Source organism: Pipistrellus kuhlii, unplaced genomic scaffold, assembly GCF_014108245.1.
Source record: "Pipistrellus kuhlii isolate mPipKuh1 unplaced genomic scaffold, mPipKuh1.p scaffold_m20_p_1, whole genome shotgun sequence".
Lineage (NCBI taxonomy): Eukaryota > Metazoa > Chordata > Mammalia > Chiroptera > Vespertilionidae > Pipistrellus > Pipistrellus kuhlii.
Window position 1 is genome coordinate 146,878,128 of NW_023425404.1, and position 24,080 is coordinate 146,902,207.

General features: G+C 39.2%; 1 protein-coding gene across 24 annotated transcripts in view; it reads right to left on the reverse strand.

The window, feature by feature from the left end:
• PTPN13 (protein tyrosine phosphatase non-receptor type 13) overlaps positions 1–23,691 on the reverse strand; it is a 167,816-nt gene extending 144,125 nt beyond the window's left edge. For 5 of the 24 annotated variants that reach the window (XM_036450484.2, XM_045570974.1, XM_045570950.1 and 2 more), the window contains exons 1-2: positions 23,401–23,675; positions 5,491–5,982 (exon numbers count right to left, since the gene is read on the reverse strand). In XM_036450484.2, the coding sequence (XP_036306377.2) occupies positions 5,491–5,605 (115 nt within the window). In that variant the 5' untranslated portion in view covers positions 5,606–5,982; positions 23,401–23,675. Of the gene's footprint in view, positions 1–5,490; positions 5,983–23,400 lie in introns of all 24 variants that reach the window. The other 19 variants (XM_045570979.1, XM_045570973.1, XM_036450572.2 and 16 more) reach the window with 12 other exon arrangements.
• Between the last annotated feature and the right edge of the window lie 389 nt (positions 23,692–24,080).

The window sequence follows — 24,080 nt, forward strand, 5'->3', positions numbered from 1 at the left end:
TGCCAAAACACATCATAATTAAAATGCTAAGGGCAAAAGACAGAGAATTTTAAAAGCAGCATGAGAAAAGTTACCTACAAGGAAATGCCCATACAACTGTTAGCTGATTTCTCAACAGAAACTATGAAGCCAGAAGGGAGTGGCAAGAAATATTCAAAGTGATGAATGAATAGCAAGGACCTACAACCAAGATTAGAATTCATGGTCAGATAAAGAGCTTCACATACAAGAAAAGCTAAAGGAGTTCATCACCGCCAAACCAGTATTATATGAAATGCTGAAGGGTATCTTTAAGAAGAGGAAGAAGAAGAAAAAGATAAAAAATATGAACAACAAAATGCCAACAAATACATATCTATCTAAAAATCAAAATAAACAAATAAGAAATCTAATGAACAGAATAAACTGGTGGATAAAATAGAATCAGAGGCATGGAAATGGAACAGACCAACGATTCTCAGATGAAGGGAAGTGGGGGGCAGGAAGAGATTAAACAAAGATCTTATATGTATGCATGCATTACCCATGGATATGGACAATAGGGTGGTGAAGGCCTGGATGGGTTGGGACCCAGGTGGAGGTATGCAATGGGGAGAAAAAAGAGGAACATCTGTAAAAATCTCAACAATAAAGTTTTGTTTGTTTTTTTAAAAAAAGTATGAGGTAATAAATTTGTGTTGCTTTAAACCAATAAATTTGTGGTTAATTTGTCACACAACAATATAAAATTAGTACAGATTTTGGTAACTGAAAGTGGAATGCTACTGTAACAATAACTTAAATGTGAGAATGGCTTTGGAAAGACAGAAAGCAAAAGCTGGAAAAAGTTTTAAGAAGCATAATAGAGACACATAGCTGGTAAGGTTCTGAGAAGTGAGTGACATGTCATTAGAAAGTGAAGGAAGAACCCTAGCCAGTATGACTCAATGGATAGTGTTGGCCTGCAGATTGAAGGGTTCCAGGTCCGGGTTGTGGGCTCAGCTCAATCTCCAGTAGGTGATTGGCAGCCCATCAATGATTCTCTCTCATCATTGACCTCCCTCCCTCCCTTCTTCTCTGAAATCAATAAAAATATATTTAAAAATAAAAAGAATGTGAAGGGAAATATAGTGGCTGAATGCATGGTGGCATGGAAAACAGAAGTAAAAAGTGACAAAGCTAGATATATAGCTAAGGATATTTCCAAGTGAAGTGTTAAAGGTGAACTCTGGGATCCTCTTGCTTCTTATAGTGAAATGCAAGAGGAGAGAGGTAAACTGAGGAAAGAGCTGTTAAAGACAAAGGAACCAGAAAAAATATCATCTTGAAAAAATCTGAAGTTGTAGCTTTTGACTAAGGCAGTGAATCCCTGCAAAACCCAGTGTTCTTGAGGAAATTGTTTCAGAATAAGCATTTCTAACTTGTGTTAAAAGTAAACAGAAAGAATATAAATTGAAAAGAGGCTGTTTTTCACTCCCAAATTCTTCTAGCAAAACTCAGATGGCAGAGTCAAGAGTTATGAAGGATTATTTCTAATTAAAAACTCCATCTGGAGCCAGCCAACCTGGATTTCAAAATGGACCAGTGACCCCGCCTTTTTTTTTTTTTTTTTTTTTTTTTTTTTAAGAGAGAGAGAGAGAGAGAGAGAGAGAGAGAGAGAGAGAGCGCGGAAGGGAGAGGGATAGAAAGATAAAAACATCAATGAGAGAAACATCATTGATTGGCTGCCTCCTGCGAACCCCCTCACCCACAACCTGACAGGAAAAGAAGCAGTGATCTCTTAGTTCTTGGGTCAATGCTTAAACTGAGTCACACCAATTGGGTGTGACTCTACTATTTACTTTTAAATTTTCCCTTCCCCCTTTTGAACCAGATGTCTTAAACAGTTATCCCATACCTATCCCAGAAAGTCTCTTTAGTTTTATAGATTCACAGATAGATGAAACAAACCTAATTTAGATGAGTTAGGTAAGACTTTGAACTTTGAGCTGATTCTTTAATGGGATGAAAATGCTGAAAACTGTAGAAATATTTTGCTTGCGTATGTGTATGGGGTGTGTGAATAATTGATGGCCAATTATTGTGGTAGGCAAAATTCTGCGATGGCCCCCACGATTCCTGCTTGGTGGTATAACAGCCCTGTGTGTAGGTAGAACCTGTAAATATCAAGGAATAGTCACTTGATTAGGTTATGTTATAGAAGACTTTTGCAGCTGACTGGAAAGAGATTCAAAATCACTGACCCAGCCCAGCTGGTGTGGATCCATGGGTGAGTGTTGACCTATGAACCGGAGGTCAAAGTTCAATTCCTGGTCAAGGCATATGCCTAGGTTGTAAGCTCAATCTCCAGTAGGGGGCATCCAGTAGCCGATCAATAATTCTCTCTCATCACTGATGTTGCTATCTCTCCCTCCCCTTCCCGAACTCCCTGAAATCAATAAATATTTATTTTTAGAAAATCACTGACCTAATAGCATTGATAAGCTGAGCATACACAAAGCTGACAGCCAGCAAGAAAATGGGAACTTCAGACCTATGGCTGCAAGGAACTAAATCCTGCCAATAACCAGTGAGCTAGACTGGAAGGCTCAGATGAGATTTTTGCTCTGGCAAACACCTTGATTTCTACCTACTACAGCCCTAACCCTAGGATCCAGTAAACTTGTTCCTGGACTTCTGACCCACGGGAACTAAAAGTTAATAAATTTATGTGATTTTAAGCTATTAACATTGTGACAACTTGTTATCTAGCATTAGGAAACAAATATAGAGTATAAATTTTGAAGAAAATATACAAAGTAAATCATATTATACAATACTTCTACTCTTAGGTTTTCTGGAAAATGCTTTCAGACTATTAAAACTGAAATTGTAAGAATGGGAACATAAGATTGGGATCATTGTCTTTCTAGACCTCAAGCTTTTTACAAATCTATCATTTTACCTTTTAATCAACAGAACAATTTGCATTGAGGTGCCTTTCATTATATTGTTTGGGATGTCAGGTTAGATGGTCCAGAAAGGTTGACCAAAACTCACTGCACACCAAAGTCACTAACATATGTAAGACAAATAGTTAGTGACAGCCAATTAAAGAGTTTCCTGGTACTTTTTTGAATTCGTTTGATTAAAATTAAAGTAGATGATGTGATGTAATCAGAAATTCATAATTTTTAAAAAATATGTTTATATTGATTTTAGAAAGAGAGGAAGGGAGAGGGAGGGAGAGACTACTTCCTGCATGCTCCATACTGGAGATCAAATCTGCAACCTGGGCATATGCCCTGACAGGAAATGGAACCAATGATCTCTTGGTGCATGGGTCGATGCTCAACTATTGAGCCACACTGGCTGGGCAGAAATTCATAATTCACTAAGAAAATAAACAAATGGGACTACATCAAAATAAAAAGCTTAGAGAACATCAACAAAACAACCAGATAGCCCATTGCATGAAAGAACATATTTGCTTATGTTACCAATAAGGTTTTAATCTTCATAATTTATAAGGAACTCATATAATTTAACAAAGAAAGATAAATAATCCAATCAAAAAATGGGAAACGGACTTAAATAGACCCTTTTCGAAAGAAGACAGAAGGAAGGATGGATAAGAGACACATGAAAACATGCTCAAAGTCAGTAATTATCCGAGAGATGCAAATGCAAACAACAATGTGTACCATCTCACACCTGTCAGAATGACTATCATCAATAAATCAACAAATGACAAGTGCTGGCAAGGAAGTGGAGAAAAAGGAACTCTGGTGCACTGCTGGTGGGAATGCAGACTGGTGCAGCCGCTGTGGAGAACAGTATGAAGTTTCCTCAAAAAATTAAAAATAGAACTCTCATTTAGCCCAGTGATCCACTTCTGGCAAATATATCCCAAGAAACTAGAAACACCAATCAGAAAGGATATATGAACCATATGTACATAGCAGCACAATTTACCATAGCTAAGATTTAGAAGCTGCCTAAGTGCCCATCAGCAGATGAGTGGATTAAAAACTGTGGTACATCTACACAATGGAATACTACTCTGATAAAAAAGAAGGAATTCTTGCCATTTGCAATAGCATGGATGGAACTGGAGAGCATTATGTTAAGTGAAATAAGCCAGTCAGAGAAAGATAAATACCACATGATCTCACTCATTTATGGAAAATAATGAACAACATAAACTGATAAACAAAAACAGATCCAGAGACAGTGAAGTATCTTTCAGACCGTTAAACCTCAGAGAGAAGGTAGGGGAGGAGTGTGGTGTGATGGGAGGTAAGAGATTAACTAAAGGACTTGTATCCATGCATCTGAGCATGACCAATGGACACAGACAATACAGGTGGGGTCATTTGCTGGGAACAGGAGCGGGCAAGGAGAGGTCAATGGGGGGAAAAGGAGACATGTGTAAAACTTTCAAGAATAAACACTTTTTAAGAAAAAAATCACAGTTAAAAGTGCCAACTTGAGTGGCCTTGACCATGCAACTGGAAACAATCTATGATACATGTGTGAGGAGTTGATAACATCTGCCAACTCTTCTTTATTTCTTCCTCTTCCACTGTTTACTTGACCCTTTTTAACTTAGCATCTGTTCTATACTATTTCCTATTTCCCTGATGGCAATGTAGGAAAAATGGTAAAGTACCTAAGTTTGAGAGTCAGGCAGAATGAGTTTAAGCCCAGCCCATGCATTTAAGAGTTGTGTAATCTTGAACTAGTTATTTCACCTTTCAATAGCTTACTTTCCTCCTTTGTAATAGAAAAAGAATAATACTTAATCATAGGGTTGTTAGATTAAATGAAACGATACTGATCTGCTCATTCTAATCCCTGTTAGTTCTGAGTCAATTTGACTGATTTATCATTATAGGTAATATTTCTCTGCTTCTTTGCATATCCATAAAATTTTTATTGGATGCCACATATTGTGAATTTTATCCTGTTGGATGCTTATGTTTAATCCTCACCTTAGGATATGATTTTTATTATTATTATTGATTTTAGAGAAAGAAGGGAGAGAAACATCAATGTGAAAAACATCTATCAGTTGCCTCGCTTATGCACCCTGACTGGGTATCAAACCTGAGATCCTTTGGTGTGCAGCACGATGCTCCAACCAACCCAGCCACACCAGCCAGGGCTGGATGCTTATGTTTATAAGTATTCTTATATTTTGCTTTTGGATTAAAAATTATTTGAAAACTTGGAAGTCTGACCCTTTGGGATCGGGCTTTTATGATTTGTTAAACTGGTCCAGAACAATGCTCAGTCTAGGGCTAATTATTTCTCACTACTGTGGGGAAATTCTTCTGCGTACTCTACCAAGTGCCTCATGAATCTTGAGATTTCCCAGTGTGGTTTGTGGAAACAAGCACTATTTCTGACCCTGCATACACAATCCAGCTCAAGAAGTTTCTTCACGTGTAAGTGCTATCGAGTACTCAGCTGAATCCTCAAAAGGGACTTCTACAGATCTGCAGGGTTCTCTTTCTGTGTAGTTCTTACCTTTCCAGTACTCCATCCTGTTAACTCTAGCTGCCTGTGTCTCCTTAGACTTTAAGTAACATACCCTAAATTCAGGAAGTCTACCATTCTTCACCTTGTTTCTTGCACCTTGCATGCACCACAGTCTAGAAAATCTCTTCAATTTAGTAAGCTGGGCAATTAAAAGGCTTTGTTTTCATCTCTCAGAGATATCACTTTTCATTGCCTGATCTCCAAGGTCTTGAAAAGTGTTGCTTCACATATTTTATCCATTTTTTAGTTGTTGTGGGTAGGAGGGTAAACATTGTGTCTAATACTTCAACTTGGTTAGAAGTAGTTTTGCAAGCTTGCTTGGTTTATTTTTTCTGTACCAAGCCACTGTAAATGGCATCTCATTCAATCATCCCTGATGGATCGGGGTCAAATCTTACATGGCCCATGAGGCTGCCCCTTTCCTAGCAGATTGTTTCTGTGTGGGTCTTTTCACTAATAGTCTTAAAGGCAGTCATTTTTCTGCTTAAAAAGCACATTTGAAAGAAATAGTATTAAGACTAAGGAATTTTAATGTTATGGGAGAAAATGTCTTTAGTTTGTGCAGCTTAGTAAGTCACAAAGTGATTTTCATTCTATAGAATTTCTATAAGAAAGATTTCCCTTTTATAATTCTTACAAATGAAAAGAACATTCATGGGAGGAGTAGGGAGATACTGAAATGTGGAGACAGGAAAAGAAGAATGGAAGATCTTGAGAAAGAAAGGGATTGAGAATGAAACTCATGGAAGCCAAGACATACGTCATTGTCTCTATATAGTTTGTTCTTTTCTTTATTCCTACACAAAAATACAATGTTTACTTAACTAATATGCTAACGTGAAGTATTAATCAAAGCAGACAGCTAGAAGCATAATCATTATTATCCCTTAATAAATGTCAAAACAGAATATGGCAAGTTCATGCAAGCATAAGTAGCGAAGATAATCTAGGGCATTGGTTGCATACCAGTGGCCCATGGGGTTTATTTTATTTGGCCTGCAGTCATGTTGTATTTGGCCTATAGAGTCATGTTGTATTTGGCCCACCCATTTATTTTATAAAAGTGTGAATTAGTAGCTAATATTTATAGATTTGATTTAACAAATGGAAGAGATTGCATTTACAATTTTTGAAGAAAAAGGAGATATAACTGCTCAAAGTGGGGAGCAGAGTCTGACCCCTTTAGTTAACTATAGTCTATCATTCATTATTGTTTTCTTCCCTCCTCAACTATTCCTCACCCTTCTTCCCCTCCAGGTATTTTTAGGCTAGTGACACATATTTTATACATTTGTTCTATATCCTAACTTATAAAACAAATGTATAAAATAGTGACCAAAATATATATTATCTTTTAAAGGGAAGATAGAATTTTTAGACAGATACATGGAACAGGGTACTTATTTTTTACTAGTTGTAGGAAAGCTGTATCTGGGGCACATTTTTTAACTATAGATTCCTATGGGTCTGGAAGTATCTCAAAATGCTTCTTTTAAACAAAATAAATGTAAATTAGATATAATTCCCTTAGGAAACTACAATGTACCCTACCTTTTGCATACATTTAAAAAGATACACATAAAAGGAAGCATAATTAGAAAGAGTTACAACAATGTCATTAGAAAATTATTCTCTGGCACACTTGTCCTCCCAATGCAGGAAAAAAACAAACAAACCTGAACTTTAGATTCACAATAAGAGTAACTCTGTATTTATTCTTCAATGTTCATAATTAAACCAAGAAAATTAGAAGAACAAATGCTATACACCAAAACTTTCTATATGTTGAGGTTTCTTTGCACCCCAGTGCTCTATAAAATAGAAAAATTGAAAGAGTTAAGTACCCCTTACAATTGTAAAATGATCCAACTTCACTAAACCAAATATTTATCAACTTCAGTTAAAAGAAAATTTTCAACTTAGCAAACAAAACAGTATAAGACATCCATGTTTGGTTTTATTACTAATAGATTTTTAACTTCTCATAAAAGAATGGAGATTAACAAGTCAAAAGTGTGAGACATGTCTAATGAGGTAATTTGAGGAAGAGGGTAATAAAATCAGAAACACAAAGATGTAGTTTATTATATAAAAACAATTTGGGGAAGCCCTGCCAGTGTGGCTCAGTGGCTGAGTGTCAACCTATGAACCAGGAGGTCCCAGATTCAATTCCAGGTCAGGGCACATGCCCAGGTTGTGGGCTCAATCCCAAGTGTAGGGTGTGCAGGAGGCAACCAATCAATGACTCTCTCATCATTGATGATTCTATCTCTCTCTCCCTCTCCCTTTCTCTCTTAAATCAATAAAAACATTTAAAAAAAAAAGACTGCGTAAATTTTTTTCAAAAGCAAAGAACTCTATTGTATATTAACAGGGAACATGTAAAGTTTCACTCAGCTTGGCACATTATTCATTAATGTTTCCTTCTACTTTGGTAATATTACTGAAGAGAGCACCCCAGGGAGGGAGCTTGGAAGTAGGAATAGAAAGATGACTTACTTGTCAATCTTTGTACTTTCTAATGTTGTATAATACACATTTTACCTATTCTAAAAATATATATAAGATACTTAAAAATAAGAAAACAAAGTTTACCTACTATAATAATTAAAGTCTGCACAACTCATCCCCTTCTGAGAGCAATAAAACTATTTACTTAGAGAACTGCATGATTATCCAAATTATTTCTATGAGACTACAACTCCTAAGTAAAAAAAAAAGGAACTGAAAATAGTTAAGGAAAAGGATTAATAGTGATTTTAATTTTATGTCTCAAAGAACTCTAGGATACAAATTCCACTTCTCCAAATAAGAGCAAATGTCAACCAATTATAGTGCAAATGAATTTTAAAAACATATAATAAACTAAAACTTAGTACTTTTGTAGTTCTATCAGACACATACAAAGCATCTAAGTCTACTGAAAGAGTTGATTCAAAGGAGAAGAAAAGAAACTTTGTTAGCAGTTACCAACAGTTTGGGGTTCTGTAAGTAACAGCTGTCAAACAAACTAAAGGACTTTCTTTTAATGCACTAAGAATGGAATGGAGAGTTTGATCATAATTATTCTGAATTACCACAAATTCATAAGATCATCACTTCTAACCCTGCACTAAGTTATAGATGATGTTCACAATTAAAATATATAGTATGTAATGATTAAATAAATAGGCTTTGGGACCAGATAGCATAACTAGATTTAAAATGTTGGCTCTCCCACTTAACTATCTAAATTATTTGGGCAAATCAATCCAACCTTACCTGAGTTTCCTTATCTATAAAAATGGAGATAATAGTCTACTCTGAGGCTGTTTTGGGAAACTGAATTTTCACTATATTAAATAGTATATGTATATTAAATACATTTTATTGATTTCAGAGAGGAAGGAAAAGATAGAAACATAAATGATGAGAAAGAATCATCGATTGACTGCCTCCTGCACGCCCCTCACTGGAGATTGCGCCCACAACCCAGGCATGTGCCCTGACAGGAAACTGAACCATGACCTCCTGGTTCATAGGTCAACACTCAACCACTGAGCCATGCCGGCTGGGCTTACACAGTATATTTTGAGTTTGCATTGTCATTATTATTACTGAAACATGTTTGTAAAACAGTAACCTAAACTCAAGTACAAGTTCTAGTTTGTCTAAAGTGTTGGCTAAGATAATTTGCTGCATTATCTTCCATATTTTTTTAACTCTTCAGGCAAAATATCATAATCTGTTTCTCAACTCAACGTAACAGATTCTATATGCCATGAGTTCTTCACAAGGTACTGGTAAGCCTTCTACTCCTAAAACAAGTAGGTTTTCCCTTACACAGTGGGACCTCTGTTCTCAAACTTAATTCATTCCAGAAAGCTGTTCGAAAAGACATTTGTTCGAAAACCAAATCATTTTTCCCCAGTGGAAATAACATAAATTTAATTAATCCTTTCCAGACTCATCTTTCATGTATACAATACGTGGCTAATGTACTGTTTAATCTGTGAACAAATACTTCTTTTCCTAATTTACCGACCCACTCCTACCAGTCTTAAAGGAATCACTTTCAGCGCTCGTTCCAGGGGTGTCTTTCAGGAGGAGGGATGCGGCATCTTCACGTTCTCACATATCACTGCCTCCAAAATGCTGCCACACACTGCTTTCCTTGTATCCAAGTAAACAATTTTTCTACCTCTTCAAATTGCCTGTGATGGTGGTTTTGGGAGCATTTTCACACACTTAGCAACATTAACACCTTTGTTGGCCTCTTCATGTTTTAAAATTGTGTTAATCATTGATTTCCCCAGCAACAAAAGCCTGAGAGGTGTTTTTTGTCATGCTGAGGAATCAGCATGGAAGGGTTATCAGGTTGAAAGAAGTTTTGTTCCTCCCTCCCCCTTGAACAACTTGGCAGAGGACTTAATTGTTAGAGAACCTCCAAGACCGGTTTGGCTCAATGAGACTGGTTTGGCTCAATGGATAGAGCGTCTGCTTGGGGACTGAAGGGTTCCGGGTTCAATTCTGGTCAAGGGCATGTACCTTGGTTGAGGGCACATCCCCGGTAGGGGGTGTGCAAGAGGCAGCTGATGGATGACTCTCTCTCATCGATGTTTCTAACTCTCTATCTCTCTCCCTTCCTCTCTGTACAAAATCAATAAAATATATTTTTTTTAAAAATTGTTAGAGAACCAAGGTTTGACGGTGCATCACCATTTTGGGCAATTTTGTTTCTTTTTTACCCCTTTTTTAAGTGAAAGTTTTCAATAAAAACAAAGCAAAACAAAAACTATGGTTATAATCATACTTCACTTATTAAGTTTTATCTTTTTTTCTATTTAATATAGTTCCATGTTATAAAAAACTTCTCATCAATCTAATTTTTGATGATCACACATTCCATTGTAAGGATTTAGAAGACTTTAAATCATTCCTTTTCTGTGAGCTCTTTATGTTTTTGCACTTTTATACTGTTACAAACCTGATGCTAAAAGACCATAGGTTAGTAGAGGGAGGCCTTGGCAGGAAGGGAGTTAATGGCTGAAAATACACTACCTTTGCAAGAATGTCATTTAAGAGCTCATGACAATTCCAACATAGACTGTGGAGTTCTTTCATATTTGTTAGGTAAATTGAGGTACTAATTTGCTCCTCCTTGATTCTACTCATTTTGTTTATTTTTAAAATAGATTTTTATTGCCTGGCTGGCATGGCTCAGTGGTTGAGAGACAACCTATGAACCAGGAGGTCACAGTCAGGGCACATGCCTGGGTTGCAGGCTTGATCCCCAGTATGGGGCGTGCAGGAGGCAGCCTATCAACGATTCTCTCTTATTCTTGATGAGTGACCCGGTGCATGAAATTTGTGCGTGTTAAAAGGGAATTAGTTAGAGGAAATATTTTAATATGCTATTTGCCTTTTCTCTATAATAGAAGTGTCAAAGATTAAAGAAAATTGGTAAGATGAATATGAAAATCTTCCTCCTGTCAGAGTCTGGGGTGTGCCACGGAACCACAGTCAAGTCCTCGCCCACCCACATGCGCCCCGAAGAAATCGCAGGAGACCCAGACCCAGCAGGCCTCACCCCTGTCAAGCCCTGCCGGGTAGGGGGCATGGCCTCAGGTCACCTGGTCCAGCACTGGGGCTGGGGGTGCGGCCTGAGGTCTCCTGGCCCAAGCTGTGGGGAGGCAGGTGGGAGAAGGGGTGTGTGTGTGCATACCTTGAGGTCTCCCATCAAGCCTATCAGGTGGGGGTGCAGCCTCAAATCCCCTGACCTCCCAGGCCAGGACAGGGGGCATGCCTTGAAGTCCTCATGAAGCCCCTCCGGGCAGGGGGCGTAGCCTCAGGTCCCCTGCCCTGACCCAGCACTATGCAGCCTCAGGTCCCTGTTGACTGCTCCTCATTAAGGGAACTCGGCCTCCACTATGGGCATAGCCATCTCATGTTACAGGATCCCTGCCTCTGCTGTGGGCATAGCCATCTTGTTACAGCATGATGGTCAATTTGCATATTCCCTCTTTATTTCTGGCCCTGAGCAAAAATCAAATTTTTGACTTCACCATCCAGACATTATTTCATATATATATATATATATATATATATATATATATATATATATGTATATATATATATATGTATATATATATATATATAAATTTTTATTTTTTGCTTAGATGTGATAATATAAAAACTAGTAGAAAATGAAAATTCACTATTATGTACATTTGATTACTCAAATCCTTAATCCTTTAGATGATTTGTCCAGCAAAAACACTATTTTTAGAGGTCTACATTTAGATGTAAGCCTACAATTAATTTTGCTGTTACTTAAAAATCAAGTAATTGACTTTAGGCAATCCACCATTATTTGTAGATAGCCAAGAAGTTTTGTAATATGCTATTTAAGGAATTAAAGAATAAATAAACACTACGAAATGATTCATTTACCTCTCAGCATAACCATTATGGCTTTTTTCAGTTTAGGTTCTTACAAGGGTATTTCTTAGATCACAAGATCTCACACATCTAGAGGAAATGATGAACAACATAGACTGATGAACAAAAACAGACCCAGAGAAAGAGAAGCACCAAACAGACTCTCAAACCTCAGAGGGAAAGTAGGGGAGGGTGGGGGTAAGGGGAAGAGATTAACCAAAGGACTTGTGTGCATGCATATGGGCCTGGCCAGTGGCCATGGACAACGGGGGAGGAGGGGAAGGGGGCATATGTGGGGAGGGGACTGGGATGAGATTGGGGGGATAAAGACAATTATGTGATACCATAATCAATTAAAAAAAAAGAATAAATAAAGTCCTGAGTTGGTAAAATAATATATATTTCTGTACTATATTTCTTACATCACACTAGGTATAGTAGGTAAAACACCATCTGAATTAAAAACTGAAGCATGGGGTTAATTTCAAAATTTTTTATTTGCCAAGTATAATGCTAACATCTAAGAAAAGAACAGAAAATCCTTTCGTAGCCAAAACAATTTGCAGAAACATTCCCAATTGATTTTAAATTCTAAATTCTAATGATAACTATCAAATCCTATATAATAAAGAGCTAATATGCTAATTAGACTGAACAACAGAATGACTGTCCGGATGGCCTTTAGGATGAAGCCGGGATTGCGAGGGCCGAGGCATCATGCCTCTAGTAGTAAATAAGTATAAAGGCTGACAGTAACATCAAACACCCTACTTAAGAGTCAAGATCCCACCGAAACCGGTTTGGCTCAATGGATAGAGCGTCGGCTTGGGGACTGCAGGGACCCGGGTTTGATTCCGGTCAAGGGTATGTACCTTGGTAGGCATATCCCCAGTAGGGGGTGTGCAAGAGGCAGTTGATCGACGACTCTCATCAATGTTTCTAACTCTCTATCTCTCTCCCTTCCTCTCTGTAAAAAAATCAATAAAATATATTAAAAAAAAAAAAAAAGAGTCAAGATCCTTTGTCACTTTGTTCTAGCAAAGTGGCAGAGAGCAGCAAATGACAAGTATCTTTGACTCAATCAATAGTTAGCTTACTGAGCAAATTCAGAAAGTGCTGAATAAGATCACTTTCTACTTGTTCCAATAATCCCTGCCTCAGTGAGATATCCTCCTTCCTAGAGGCCCCATATTTTATTATACATGACCATCACAAATTGAAATAATCTCTACACTTTTCACTTGCTGCAGATATGGATTTAGGGCAGGGGTATGGCCCTGCCAAGGCATTAGGGGTGAGTTAATTAAATGTTTGACCAAATATAGCAGGCCAGTTTTTAAAAAAAAATTTCTTATTGATTTCAGAGAGGAAGGTAGAGGGAGAGAGAGATAGGAACATCAATAATGAGAGAGAACCATTGATGGGCTGCCTCCTGCACGCCCCCTACTGGGTATCCAGCCCACAACCCAGGTATGTACCCTTGACCAGAATCAAACCTGGGACCCTTCACTCTGCAGGCTAACGCTCTATCCACTGAGGCAAACCAGCTGGAGCAGCAGCCTAATTTTTAAGTTAATAATTTTGTATGGCCTGCGAATGATATAAATATCCAAATGGTCCTTGGCAGAAAATAATATTCCCCACCCCTGATTTAGGCCATTGCTGTTCAAATTATTCAACTTCAAACTGGTATGGCCTGTAAATTCTTTCTTTTATCAATCTCCCTTTGCTTCTCAACAGCAATGATTTCTGACCTTTACCTCGCTCCTAAAACATTAAATTCTTCACCACTATCCAAATCATATTTAAAAGCAGATAATCATTTTCTAAAGATCACAGCATTAAGTATAAATTCTCTTACAAAACTTTATTTTCACTTCTAGTCGTCAGTAGGCCCACATTGATCTTTGCAGACTACCCTTCAATTTTACAGAAAAATGTTGCTTTCCTTTTGACTAAATCTAGCAAATCTACCTAGGGCTCATTCCTTCACATCCAGACAGAGCCTCGTAAAAGCAGATGTCTCTTTCTCTCTCTTCCGGCATTTTAAATCTCTTAATCTCACAGCCTCTGTTCTTTCACTATCTTTAATCTTAAACATAAAATTTCTCTAACCCATAAAATGTCATCTATTTTGCAACCAAATGTCATCTATTTTGCAATCCTCCATTTTAATGTCCTTCCTTTTCTCATCCTTGTCAGTGTAGTAAAATAGTTCTTCTGATGGTAAATAACATTCAACTGACCAAATGTTCTGTTACTTCTACTTATCTTTCTTTTTTAAATTTTAAAATCTATTTTAGAGAGGGGGAAGGGAGAAAGATTTATGCTTTCATTGGCTGATTCTTTATGTGCCCTGATGGAGGATCACACCTGCAACCTTGGTATATCATGAAAATGCTTTAACCAACTGAGCTACCCAGCTAGAACCTTCTACTTTAGTCGACTTTCTTTGCTCCCTGTGGCATCTGGCAGTATTGGTCACATATTCCTTGACAGACTCTCCTAACACACTGTTTTTTTAACATACACTTTCCCATTTCTTTTACTCCTCCTTAAAATGTCAGAAAACTTCTCCCACTTGGTGAAAGAAATAGACTTACAAGGGCAGGAAGCACACAGAACCCCAAACAAGAGGAATTCAAAGAGGACCACACTAAGACAGATCATAATTAAAATGCCAAGGGCAAAAGACAAAGAGAGAATCTTACAAGCAGCAAGAGAAAAGCAGTTGGTTACCTATAAGGGAGCACCCATATGACTATCAGCTGATTTCTCAACAGAAACTATGCAGGCAAGAAGGGAGTGGCAAGAAATATTCAAAGTGATGAATATCGAAAACCTACAACCAAGATTACTGTATCCAGCAAAGTTATCATTCAGAATTGAAGGGCAGATAAAGAGCTTCACAGATAAGAAAAAGCTTAAGGAGTTCATCACCACCAAACCAGTATTATATGAAATACTGAAAGGTATTCTTTAAGAAGAAAAAGAAGAAAAAAGATAAAAATTATGATCAACAAATAAATATATATCAACAAGTGAATCTAAAAATCAAGTGAATTAAAAATCTGAGGAACAGAATAAACTAGTGAATATAATAGAATCAGGGGCAAAGACAGGGAGTGGATTGATAATTATCAGGAAGAAAGGGGTGTGGGGGGTGCAGGAAGAGACTGGATTAAAATCGTACACCTATGGATGAGGACAATGGGTAGGGGTTTACGGGGGGGGGGGGGACAATTGTAATAATCTGAGCAATAAAGATTCATTAAAAAAAAAAGAGTTGAAGGAAATCCCTATTAAGTTTAATGTTAGAAAACAATATATTCTAGATTTTTTATTGTAATGATAAGAATGATAAAACATTGGAGGATAAGTGAAGTAACAGTATTGCTAGGTACTATATCCTATTTTTTATTCATTTCCAAACACCTCAAAGCAGTGCCAGAATTTCAAAGTTTAGGCTGAACTCAACCAAATGGTACGATACAGTTTTATCTAGCGTTGCTTTGATAATTGAATATTCCTGGACTAAAGTCTCTATTATTTTTTTAATTATTAGGTTTTGGGTGTTGTTGTTTTTTGGGGTTTTTTTTGGCTTTTTTTTTTATTGGCTTTTTAAAAATATATATATATTTTATTGATCTTTTTACAGAGAGGAAGGGAGAGAGATAGAGAGCTAGAAACGTCGATGAGAGAGTAACATTGACCAGCTGCCTCTTGCACACCCCCTACTGGGGATGTGCCCGCAACCAATGTACATGCCCTTGACCGGAATTGAACCTGGGACCTTTCAGTCCGCAGACAGATGCTCTACCACTGAGCCAAACCAGTTTCAGCTTGTTTGTTTGTTTTTAACAAAACATCTATTCCAATTTTTAAGAGCAGCTACAAGGATACATTTTAGCTTTGGTAAATTTTCACATAGCAAATAGAAAATTGAGATATGTTACATTTGAATCATTGTCTCAAACTCATTCCTGAAACTAGGCATAAGAAGCTATCATCAGAATAAAATTAAAACAGATTGTGTAAAGAATGAAATTAATCAACATTATGTTCAAAAAATACCGTGTAACTACATCTCAGCATAAATCAAGAAAATGAAAGACAAAGAGGAAATAAATCTATTATTCAGAACCTAATCTTAAGAGAAATTCCTGTACCAAAACACTAATTATTTCTTTTCACTTCAAAAACTGAATTATATTTTCCAGAAGAGATATTTGACTAGACTAAGACCTAAAACAATTAATCATCCCTTAATAGTTTAAATGTTTATTTTAAAAATTATGTTTTTCTAGAAAACGTGTTTAATATTTAAGCAGTACTAAGAAAAACAAAATTTCTTTTAAAAAAATTTTGCAGATTATATCTTTCTTCAAAAAACCACCAATTTTGAATATTTTCACCACATTCTCAGGTTATACAATCAACCTTAACTTGGGTTATTCAACAAGAATATTTAATTTTGTTCCATGGACTACATTAGAACCAAGTGGAAAAGCATTAATACATGACAGTGATATTGTATACAAACCATTCCATCAGGCATCCTTTAAAAAACAAAAGACAAAAACAAAAAAACAAAACAAAACCACAACATTCTGGATGCAAATCTGTCTTATGTGAGTATGTAAGAAAGAATGTTTATGTAAGGGAAAAACTAAAGAAAGAATACTTTTACTTAAGACAACTGGTTTCCATTTCTACTCAGAACACACTAAATCAATAGAGAAAACTTTGATTTTATTTTTTTTTACATGTTTAAGGAGGAGTTGCAGGTGAGATAAACTACACAGTACAGTTTCTTCTAAACTGTGCATCAGTAATTAACACCATTAAAATTCAAAACATACTACTAGTTTCCAACCATGTAGAAACCTCATTCGTGTTGAAGGGCATGCTTTCCCATATGGGAAAAAAATAAAGTCTCTTGTGCATCTGCACGTTCATGTTAAAACTAATAAGATGACTTTGTGTTGAAAAATTGATCCTATCAGATGAACTAAGAGTCTCCATTTATAAAAGTCAAAAGAACCTTCACCAGATAAAAAACAACAACCTTGAATCAAATTTCCAACACTTGAGTTGAAATGATGACCTTCTCTATTTCTAGACCGGAAACTGACAGCATACACAAGGGCAATTTTAAACTCTTGGTTAGATTCAGAGCATTCTGATATAAATAATAAACCACAAAGACACTAAAGTTTCTCCTCTCAGTAAAGTTTTTAAAAAGAAAAACCTTACAACTAGGTACAACACCCTGAAGAAAGAGGTAATGTGAACATTGAAAAATGCTGTATTTCCCCTTATTTAAAAAACAACTATCAAAAATACACAATTTAGATTATAAGTTTATATGTGAATGATGAGAAATTAGAATACAAATTTTAAAATCTATAGGTAATAAATAACTTTCTATCATGATATCCAATATAGTAGCAACTAGCCACAAGTGGCTATTGAGCATTTAAAATACAAGTGGTGATGCCGAAACCAGTTTGGCTCAGTGGTAGAGCGTCGATCTGTGGACTGAAGGGTCCTGGGTTCAATTACGGTCAAGGGCATGTGCGTTGGTTGCGGGCACATCCCTGGTGGGGGGTGTGCAGGAGGCGGCTGGTCGATGTTTCTCTCTCATCGACATTTCTGGCTCTCTATCTCTCTCCCTTCCTCTCTGTAAAAAATCAATAAAATATATTTTTTTAAAAAATAAAAAATAAAATAAAATACAGCTGGTGTTGCTCAGTGGTTGAGTGTTGACCTATGAACCAGAAGGTCATGACTCAATTCCTGGTCAGGGCTTAAGTCTGGGTTGCGTGCTCCATTCCCAATATGGGGCATGCAGGAGGCAGCCAATCCATGATTCTCTTTCATCATTGATATTTCTATCTCTCTATCCCTCTCCCTTCCTCTCTGAAGTCAATAAAAATATAAATTTTTTTTTAAAATACGGCTAGCAGGAATAAGGAACTATTATAAATTGTTATCTAGTTAATTTAAATTTGTCCACTTGTGGCTGAAACTACTACACTGGACAGTGCAGCTCTAAGAAACTAGAGGGAAATATCTGCATCTTAAATTCTGATTCCAACAGTAAAAAGTCCTATAGATGGGCATGAACATCAATGCTTCTGAGACACTGTTTACTTCTAAAGAAATACTTGTGATTTATATAGAAGAACTATAATTCAATATAAAAATGTTGCTGCATTGGTGGGAATCAAGTTTTCTAATACTGACCTTCTAGGGAGGACTAGAATATTGGTTCGCAAGTTGGCTCCATGGTTAAATTCTTAGGGAACTTCCAAAAATATGGATGCATGGGTGTCACTCCCTTCACCCCTGTCCCCTCTCCCCCAAGATTCTGACTTAATTGGTCTGGGTTGAATCTTAGGCATAAAGATAATTCAAAGCTACTCAGGTGATTCTAACATGCAGGCACTTTACTAGAAATAATATAGAAAATTATTTATTAGGCATAGATGTAGTATGCAGCCAAAGATATTTCTTTGCTTGTAGATATACTCACTCATTTCTTACAATGAGTATGAAACTTTTACTCAGGCCATTTAAAGTCCTATGTTAATTTGCTCATTAAAAGCTAACTTAATTTTCAAATTAAAAGAGAAAGGTTTTCAGAGAAAAATTGGGAAATCCAGAGCAAGGAACCACCACCTTTCCCCATCAGCACTCATCCTTTCCTGAGACCCAATATCTTCTGTCCTTTTTCGGGCCCCTACCTTGTAAAGTGACATTAACACAAATGAGTCACACTTGGTTATATCAGAGGCCAGACAGAAATCCATCAATGCACTATTCTAATGAATAGCACAAAGTACATGCCAAAATAAGAATATGTTGACAGGAATAACTCCTAAATGCACTGACTTGAAGTATGGTAGTGTTTCTTTTCAATTTCAAATGGTATTAATTACAATATAATTACACCACAAAAAAATGTTTTGTACTTTATTTAAAAATTGTAAACCTGCCCTAGCCAGTTTGGTTTAGTGGACAGAGTGTCAGCTTGCAGACTGAAGGGTCCCAAGTTCGGTTCCAATCAAGGGCACATAAGTGGGTTGTGGGCTCAATCCCCAGTAGGAGGCATGCAGAAGGCAGCCTATCAATGATCCTCTCTGATCATTAATGTTTCTATCTCCCTTTCCCTCTCCCTGCCTCTCTAAAATCAATAAAAATATAATAAGAAATAAAAGTTACAAACTGTCAAAAAAGCATAAGAAGCAGTGGCAGCTTATCCCCAATAGTCTTTGTTGTTATCATTAGAGGATACTTTTTCCCATTGACTTTTGAGAGAGAAAGAGAGAGACAGAGACAGAAATAGAGATAGAGAAACAATAATGTTAGATGAGAGATGTTAATTCGTTGCCTCCTGAACTCGCCCTGATGGGGGCTGAGGATTGGACCTACAACCCAGGTACATGCCCTTGACTGGGAACCTGTGAGTAGTGTGCAGGCCGACACTCTAATCACTGAACACACCAGCCAGGGGGCCAATAGTCCTTTTCTCCAGTATGTTTGGAGCTGGCAATAAGATGAGCTAGAAAAATATATACACAACTGGTATAGGAGAAGCTACAATGCTCTTCCACTAATCCTCAATCTATTAAAAGTGAAAAAAGGCAATGATTTTACTTGTTTTTCTTTTTTTTTTAAATATATTTTTATTGATTTCAGAGAGGAAGGGAGGAGAGATAGAAACATCAATGATGAGAGAGAATCAATGATCAATTGCCTCCTGCACACACACACTCCCTCCCCTGCATTGGGAATGGAGCCCACAACCTGGGCATGTGCCCTTGACCAGAATCGAACCTAGTACCCTTCAGTCGGCAGGCCGACACTCTATCCACTGAGCCACGCCAGCTAAGGTTGACCTGTTTTTTTAATAATAAATAAAGAACACATAAATTCCATTCATTTAAATATTGACACCTATCTTCTACCTAAAAACTGATTAACAATTCTCAAATTCACATCCTGAATTTATGAGGATATCTACAGAAAAAGATAATGTAAGGTATTTACAACTTTTGACTCCTCTCAAGATAGTATAGGTATCTATCCTTGCCCCGGTCTGGTCCAGTGGATAGAGTGTTGGCCCTGGGACTGAATGGTCCCAGGCTCCATTCCGGTCCAGGGCACCTGCTTCCGTTACAGGTTCCTCGGCCCTGGCCAAGCCGTGTGCAGGAGGCAACCAATCCATGTGTCCCTCTCAATGGATGTTTCTCTATATCTCACCCTCTCCCTTCCACTCTCTCTAAAAATCAATAGAGCCCTAACTGGTTTGGCTCTGTGGACAGAGCTTCTGCACGTGGATTGAAGGGTCCCGGTTTGATTCTGATCTCGGTTGCAGGCTCCATCCCCAGTAGGGGGCGTGCAGAAAGCACTTGGTGGGTGTTTCTCATAGATGTTTCTCTCTATACCTCTCCCTTCCTCTCTGTAAAAATCAATAAAAAATATATTTAAAAATAATAAAATAACAAGGGACTGAGGTGCCAACATGGAGTCATCTGAAGAAATTTAGATTGAAATGGAAGCTACTTCTTTAATCATGTTCCTGCTCATGCTAGCATCTGTTAGCTTCCAGTCTTCTGCAAAGTCTTGTGCAGCAAGTCCAAGGACTCTGAGTAAATCTACACCAAAGTAAAGCAACAAAAGAGACTCATTTAGTAGCTAAAAATAATAATATGTCCATAATTCTGATTTCTCACTTTGTTGTTTTGCATTGGCATTGTTGTTATTATTTAATAGCCAGAGTTTTGCTCTTGACATTCAAGTTTTGAAAATAATATGTATGTGGTTTAGTTTTTGCATTGGCATTGTTTGCAATTGTTTTTAATTTTAGAGTCCTATTATTGATGTTTAAATTTTATTGTAATTAGTAAAAAAGGGTGAGATGTAGAGAGCTGCCTGAGAAGGCACATGGACATTCTTTTCTTATCTGCCGAGACCGAGGGCACTGGCAGAATCTTCTTATCAGTACTGATTTCTTAATCCATGTGCTTGGAATGAGAAACAAATAGGTCTCGATATGCTAAATCTTGTACCAAAAAATAAGGAGCTTACCCAGATTTTGATGAATAGGATCTGAGCACACCCAAAACTCCTTTTGACCTTAAACTCCCCTTTGGAAGCCAATAAAAAAATAAATAAATAAAAAGGGAATTAAAAACCCTGATGAACAATATTAACTGTTGAATATAATAGAATCAGAGGTATGGAAGGGGAGTGGACTGATGATTCTCGGGGAAAAGGAGTGGGGGTGCGAGAAGAGAATGAACATAAACTGTGCACCTAAGGATGAGGACAAGGGGGGGTGGGGAAAGGGCAGAGGGTGGGGTAGGAACCTGGTGGAGGGGAAAAAAATTAGGAACTTTTGTAATAATATGAACAATAAAGGTTTATTTAAAAAAAAATAATAATAATAATAAAATAAATAAAAATCAATGAAAAAAATATCCTCGGATGAGAAGTAACCAAATAATAAAATAAATTAAAAAACCCAAACAGCCAAAACCGGTTTGGCTCAGTGGATAGAGCGTCAGCCTGCGGACTGAAGGGTCCCGGGTTCGATTCCGGTCAAGGGCATTAATTTTTTTTAATTTGGTTGCAGGCACATTCCCAGTAGGGGGTGTACAGGAGGCAGCTGATCAATGATCCTCTCGAATCGATGTTTCTAACTCTCTATCTCTCTCCCTTCCTCTCTGTAAAAAAATAAATAAATATTTTTTTTAAAAAACCAAACAAACAAAAAAAGACATCTATCCTTTAAATTGACACTGGTTTCAATAGTTTGTGTATATTGTGTTACTTGTGACAAGAAAAGCTATTTATAAGAAGTTTTTAGGGTGGTAGTCACCCTCCAAAAAATAAGTCGGCTTTACATTAAAGTAAAAATTTTGGTGGGACAAATGTAAATGCAAAAGACAGTCCTACATAATGGTAAAGGAAGTCATAATTCTCCAATTGTAAAAGTGAAGAACACTGAATTAGTCTCTTTTTCTTAATAACTAACCCTAGTTACCTTTCTATTTTTAATTCCCGCTTCCATCCTGCCCTACCCCCACACATACTCCCACAAAGCCTCTACAACAAAGTTAGAACACAGTGTTATGAAAAAGTATAATGAATTTAGGATTGCATGATAAAAACAATCAACTTGCTCTTGTATGAATTTACGGAGTCAGTATATGCATGCATTTAATTTTAAAATTCTAATGACATGGAAATGAGAAATACTTTGCATCCTAGCCCTACCACAGGCGTCCAATGAGCATGAAGCAAGTGTTCACCTGGGCCCTGAGAACCTGGTCATAAAGAATTTGAGAAAATACCAACGCCTGTTTCATAATACAGCGACTTGTATCCTTCCCCCCCCCCCCCCATCCTTTAGTAAACTATGCAGATGTAAATTTCAAAATCTTGCTAATGAGTTGCCAGCGCCCCGTCCAACCGACAGCTCAGGTGTCCCACATTTTGTTGAGGTCCCCGCCTTGAAAACAAACCCGATTGCCCCATTTTCTGAGAGGTAAACCCAGCTCCCTCTCTGGCAGCTCCCTATGAAGTCACCGCGTTTGTTGTTTCAAAGATGCAATTAGACGAAAATGACACAAGGCTGCCTTAGAGATTAGCCGGACGTGTGGTGAGTGTGTGTGTGTGTGGGGGGGGGGGGGTGCCCATCGCCTCTGTGCAAGGCCTATGAAACCCGTATTGCTTGCTGTAAGTCTATTTTCGTGGTCATATTTCCCCCATGACCCCTCCTCCAAAAGATCCACAACAGCAGGAAATGAAACTTCCCAAGAACTTGCTCGACTTCACCAAACTTTAGCTTTCCAGCTCTCCGTGCTGCAGGATCCTGTAATCGGCGGAGGGGGAGGGGGTACCCCGCGCACCAAGAAGAAGAAGGAGAAGAGCTGGCGCGGGGCGGTGTCTCTCCCTCGGCCCCCACGGCCCTCGTCCCCACCCGCCTTCACTCCCACCTCCCCACCCCCTCTCCCTAGCCCACACACACACACACACACACACACACACACATTCTTCTGGGCGGCTCCGGCCGCACCGTGTCCACAGTCATTGGCAGAAATTAGAAACAGACCCCGGGAGCCCTTCCCTTAGCAGCGCTGCACCAGCCTGGCCCTGATGGGACCATGTAACCCCGATCACCCCGCAACCTCTCACTCGCCCCAGGGGGGGCTCCCCGCCGCGCAAGAGGTGGATTTACCTGATTCCAAATGAAATTCCATCCCCTCCCCTTTCCCTCTCCCGACCCCGCTCCTACAGAGACTCCCCACCACGAAAGCCGGAGAAAAGTTCCTTCCACCGGGCAGGGCAGCGGAGGAGGTGGTTTTCGGGGCCGGGGCCAAAGCAGAGAGAAGGGAAAGGAGGCGAGCGGTGCACGACGGCGCATCCAGCCCCGATCCCAGGCCCGGGGGGGGCCCCGGTCCTTACCGGCTGGTCCGTGGGAGCCCCGGTCCGGCTACTGGGGCGCGCGGCGGGGACGCGGCGTCGGGGCGGGCCGCCCGCGGGCGCCGAGAGCCGCCGCCTCTTCTCCGCGGAGCGGGCGCGGGCGTGGGCCGACGGGGCTGGAGACGGAGCCTGGGGACGGGGCGAAGGGGAGCAGCATCTCCTCCTCCGCCTCCACGCCTCGGAAACGCCCCTCCGGCGGCGGCGACGACCCCGGCCGGCCGCGCAGCCTCTCGCCCTCCGGTGCCCGGCGCGCCTCCGAGGGCTGTGCCCACCAACCCGTCAGGCGCGGGGCGGCTCGACGCCTGCAGCGCGGCCGAGGCGGACCCGGGAGCCCAGGCGTGCTGCCGCTCGCCGGCGCGGCGGTCTCCAGGGGCCGCGATCGCCGTGTGTCACCCTCGCCGCGCCGCGGCCGCGAGAGGCAGTCGCCCAACTCCCGCTCCACCTCAGGCGGCCAGGCCGGGCCGGCCCCGCCCCCGTTCTTGTCACTCAACCTCTTCCCGGGGCTCCGAGAGGACCGCGGGTTCCTCACCCTGCGTTTCCCTCTTCCTGATTGGTCCGTCCGGCCCTCAGCCCCGCCCTCTCCCCAGGGACGGGGTCGCCGGGGAGACCGGCGCTCGGGTTCTCATGACAACGGGTGCCCGGGGCCTGGCTTTCGCGTCCTC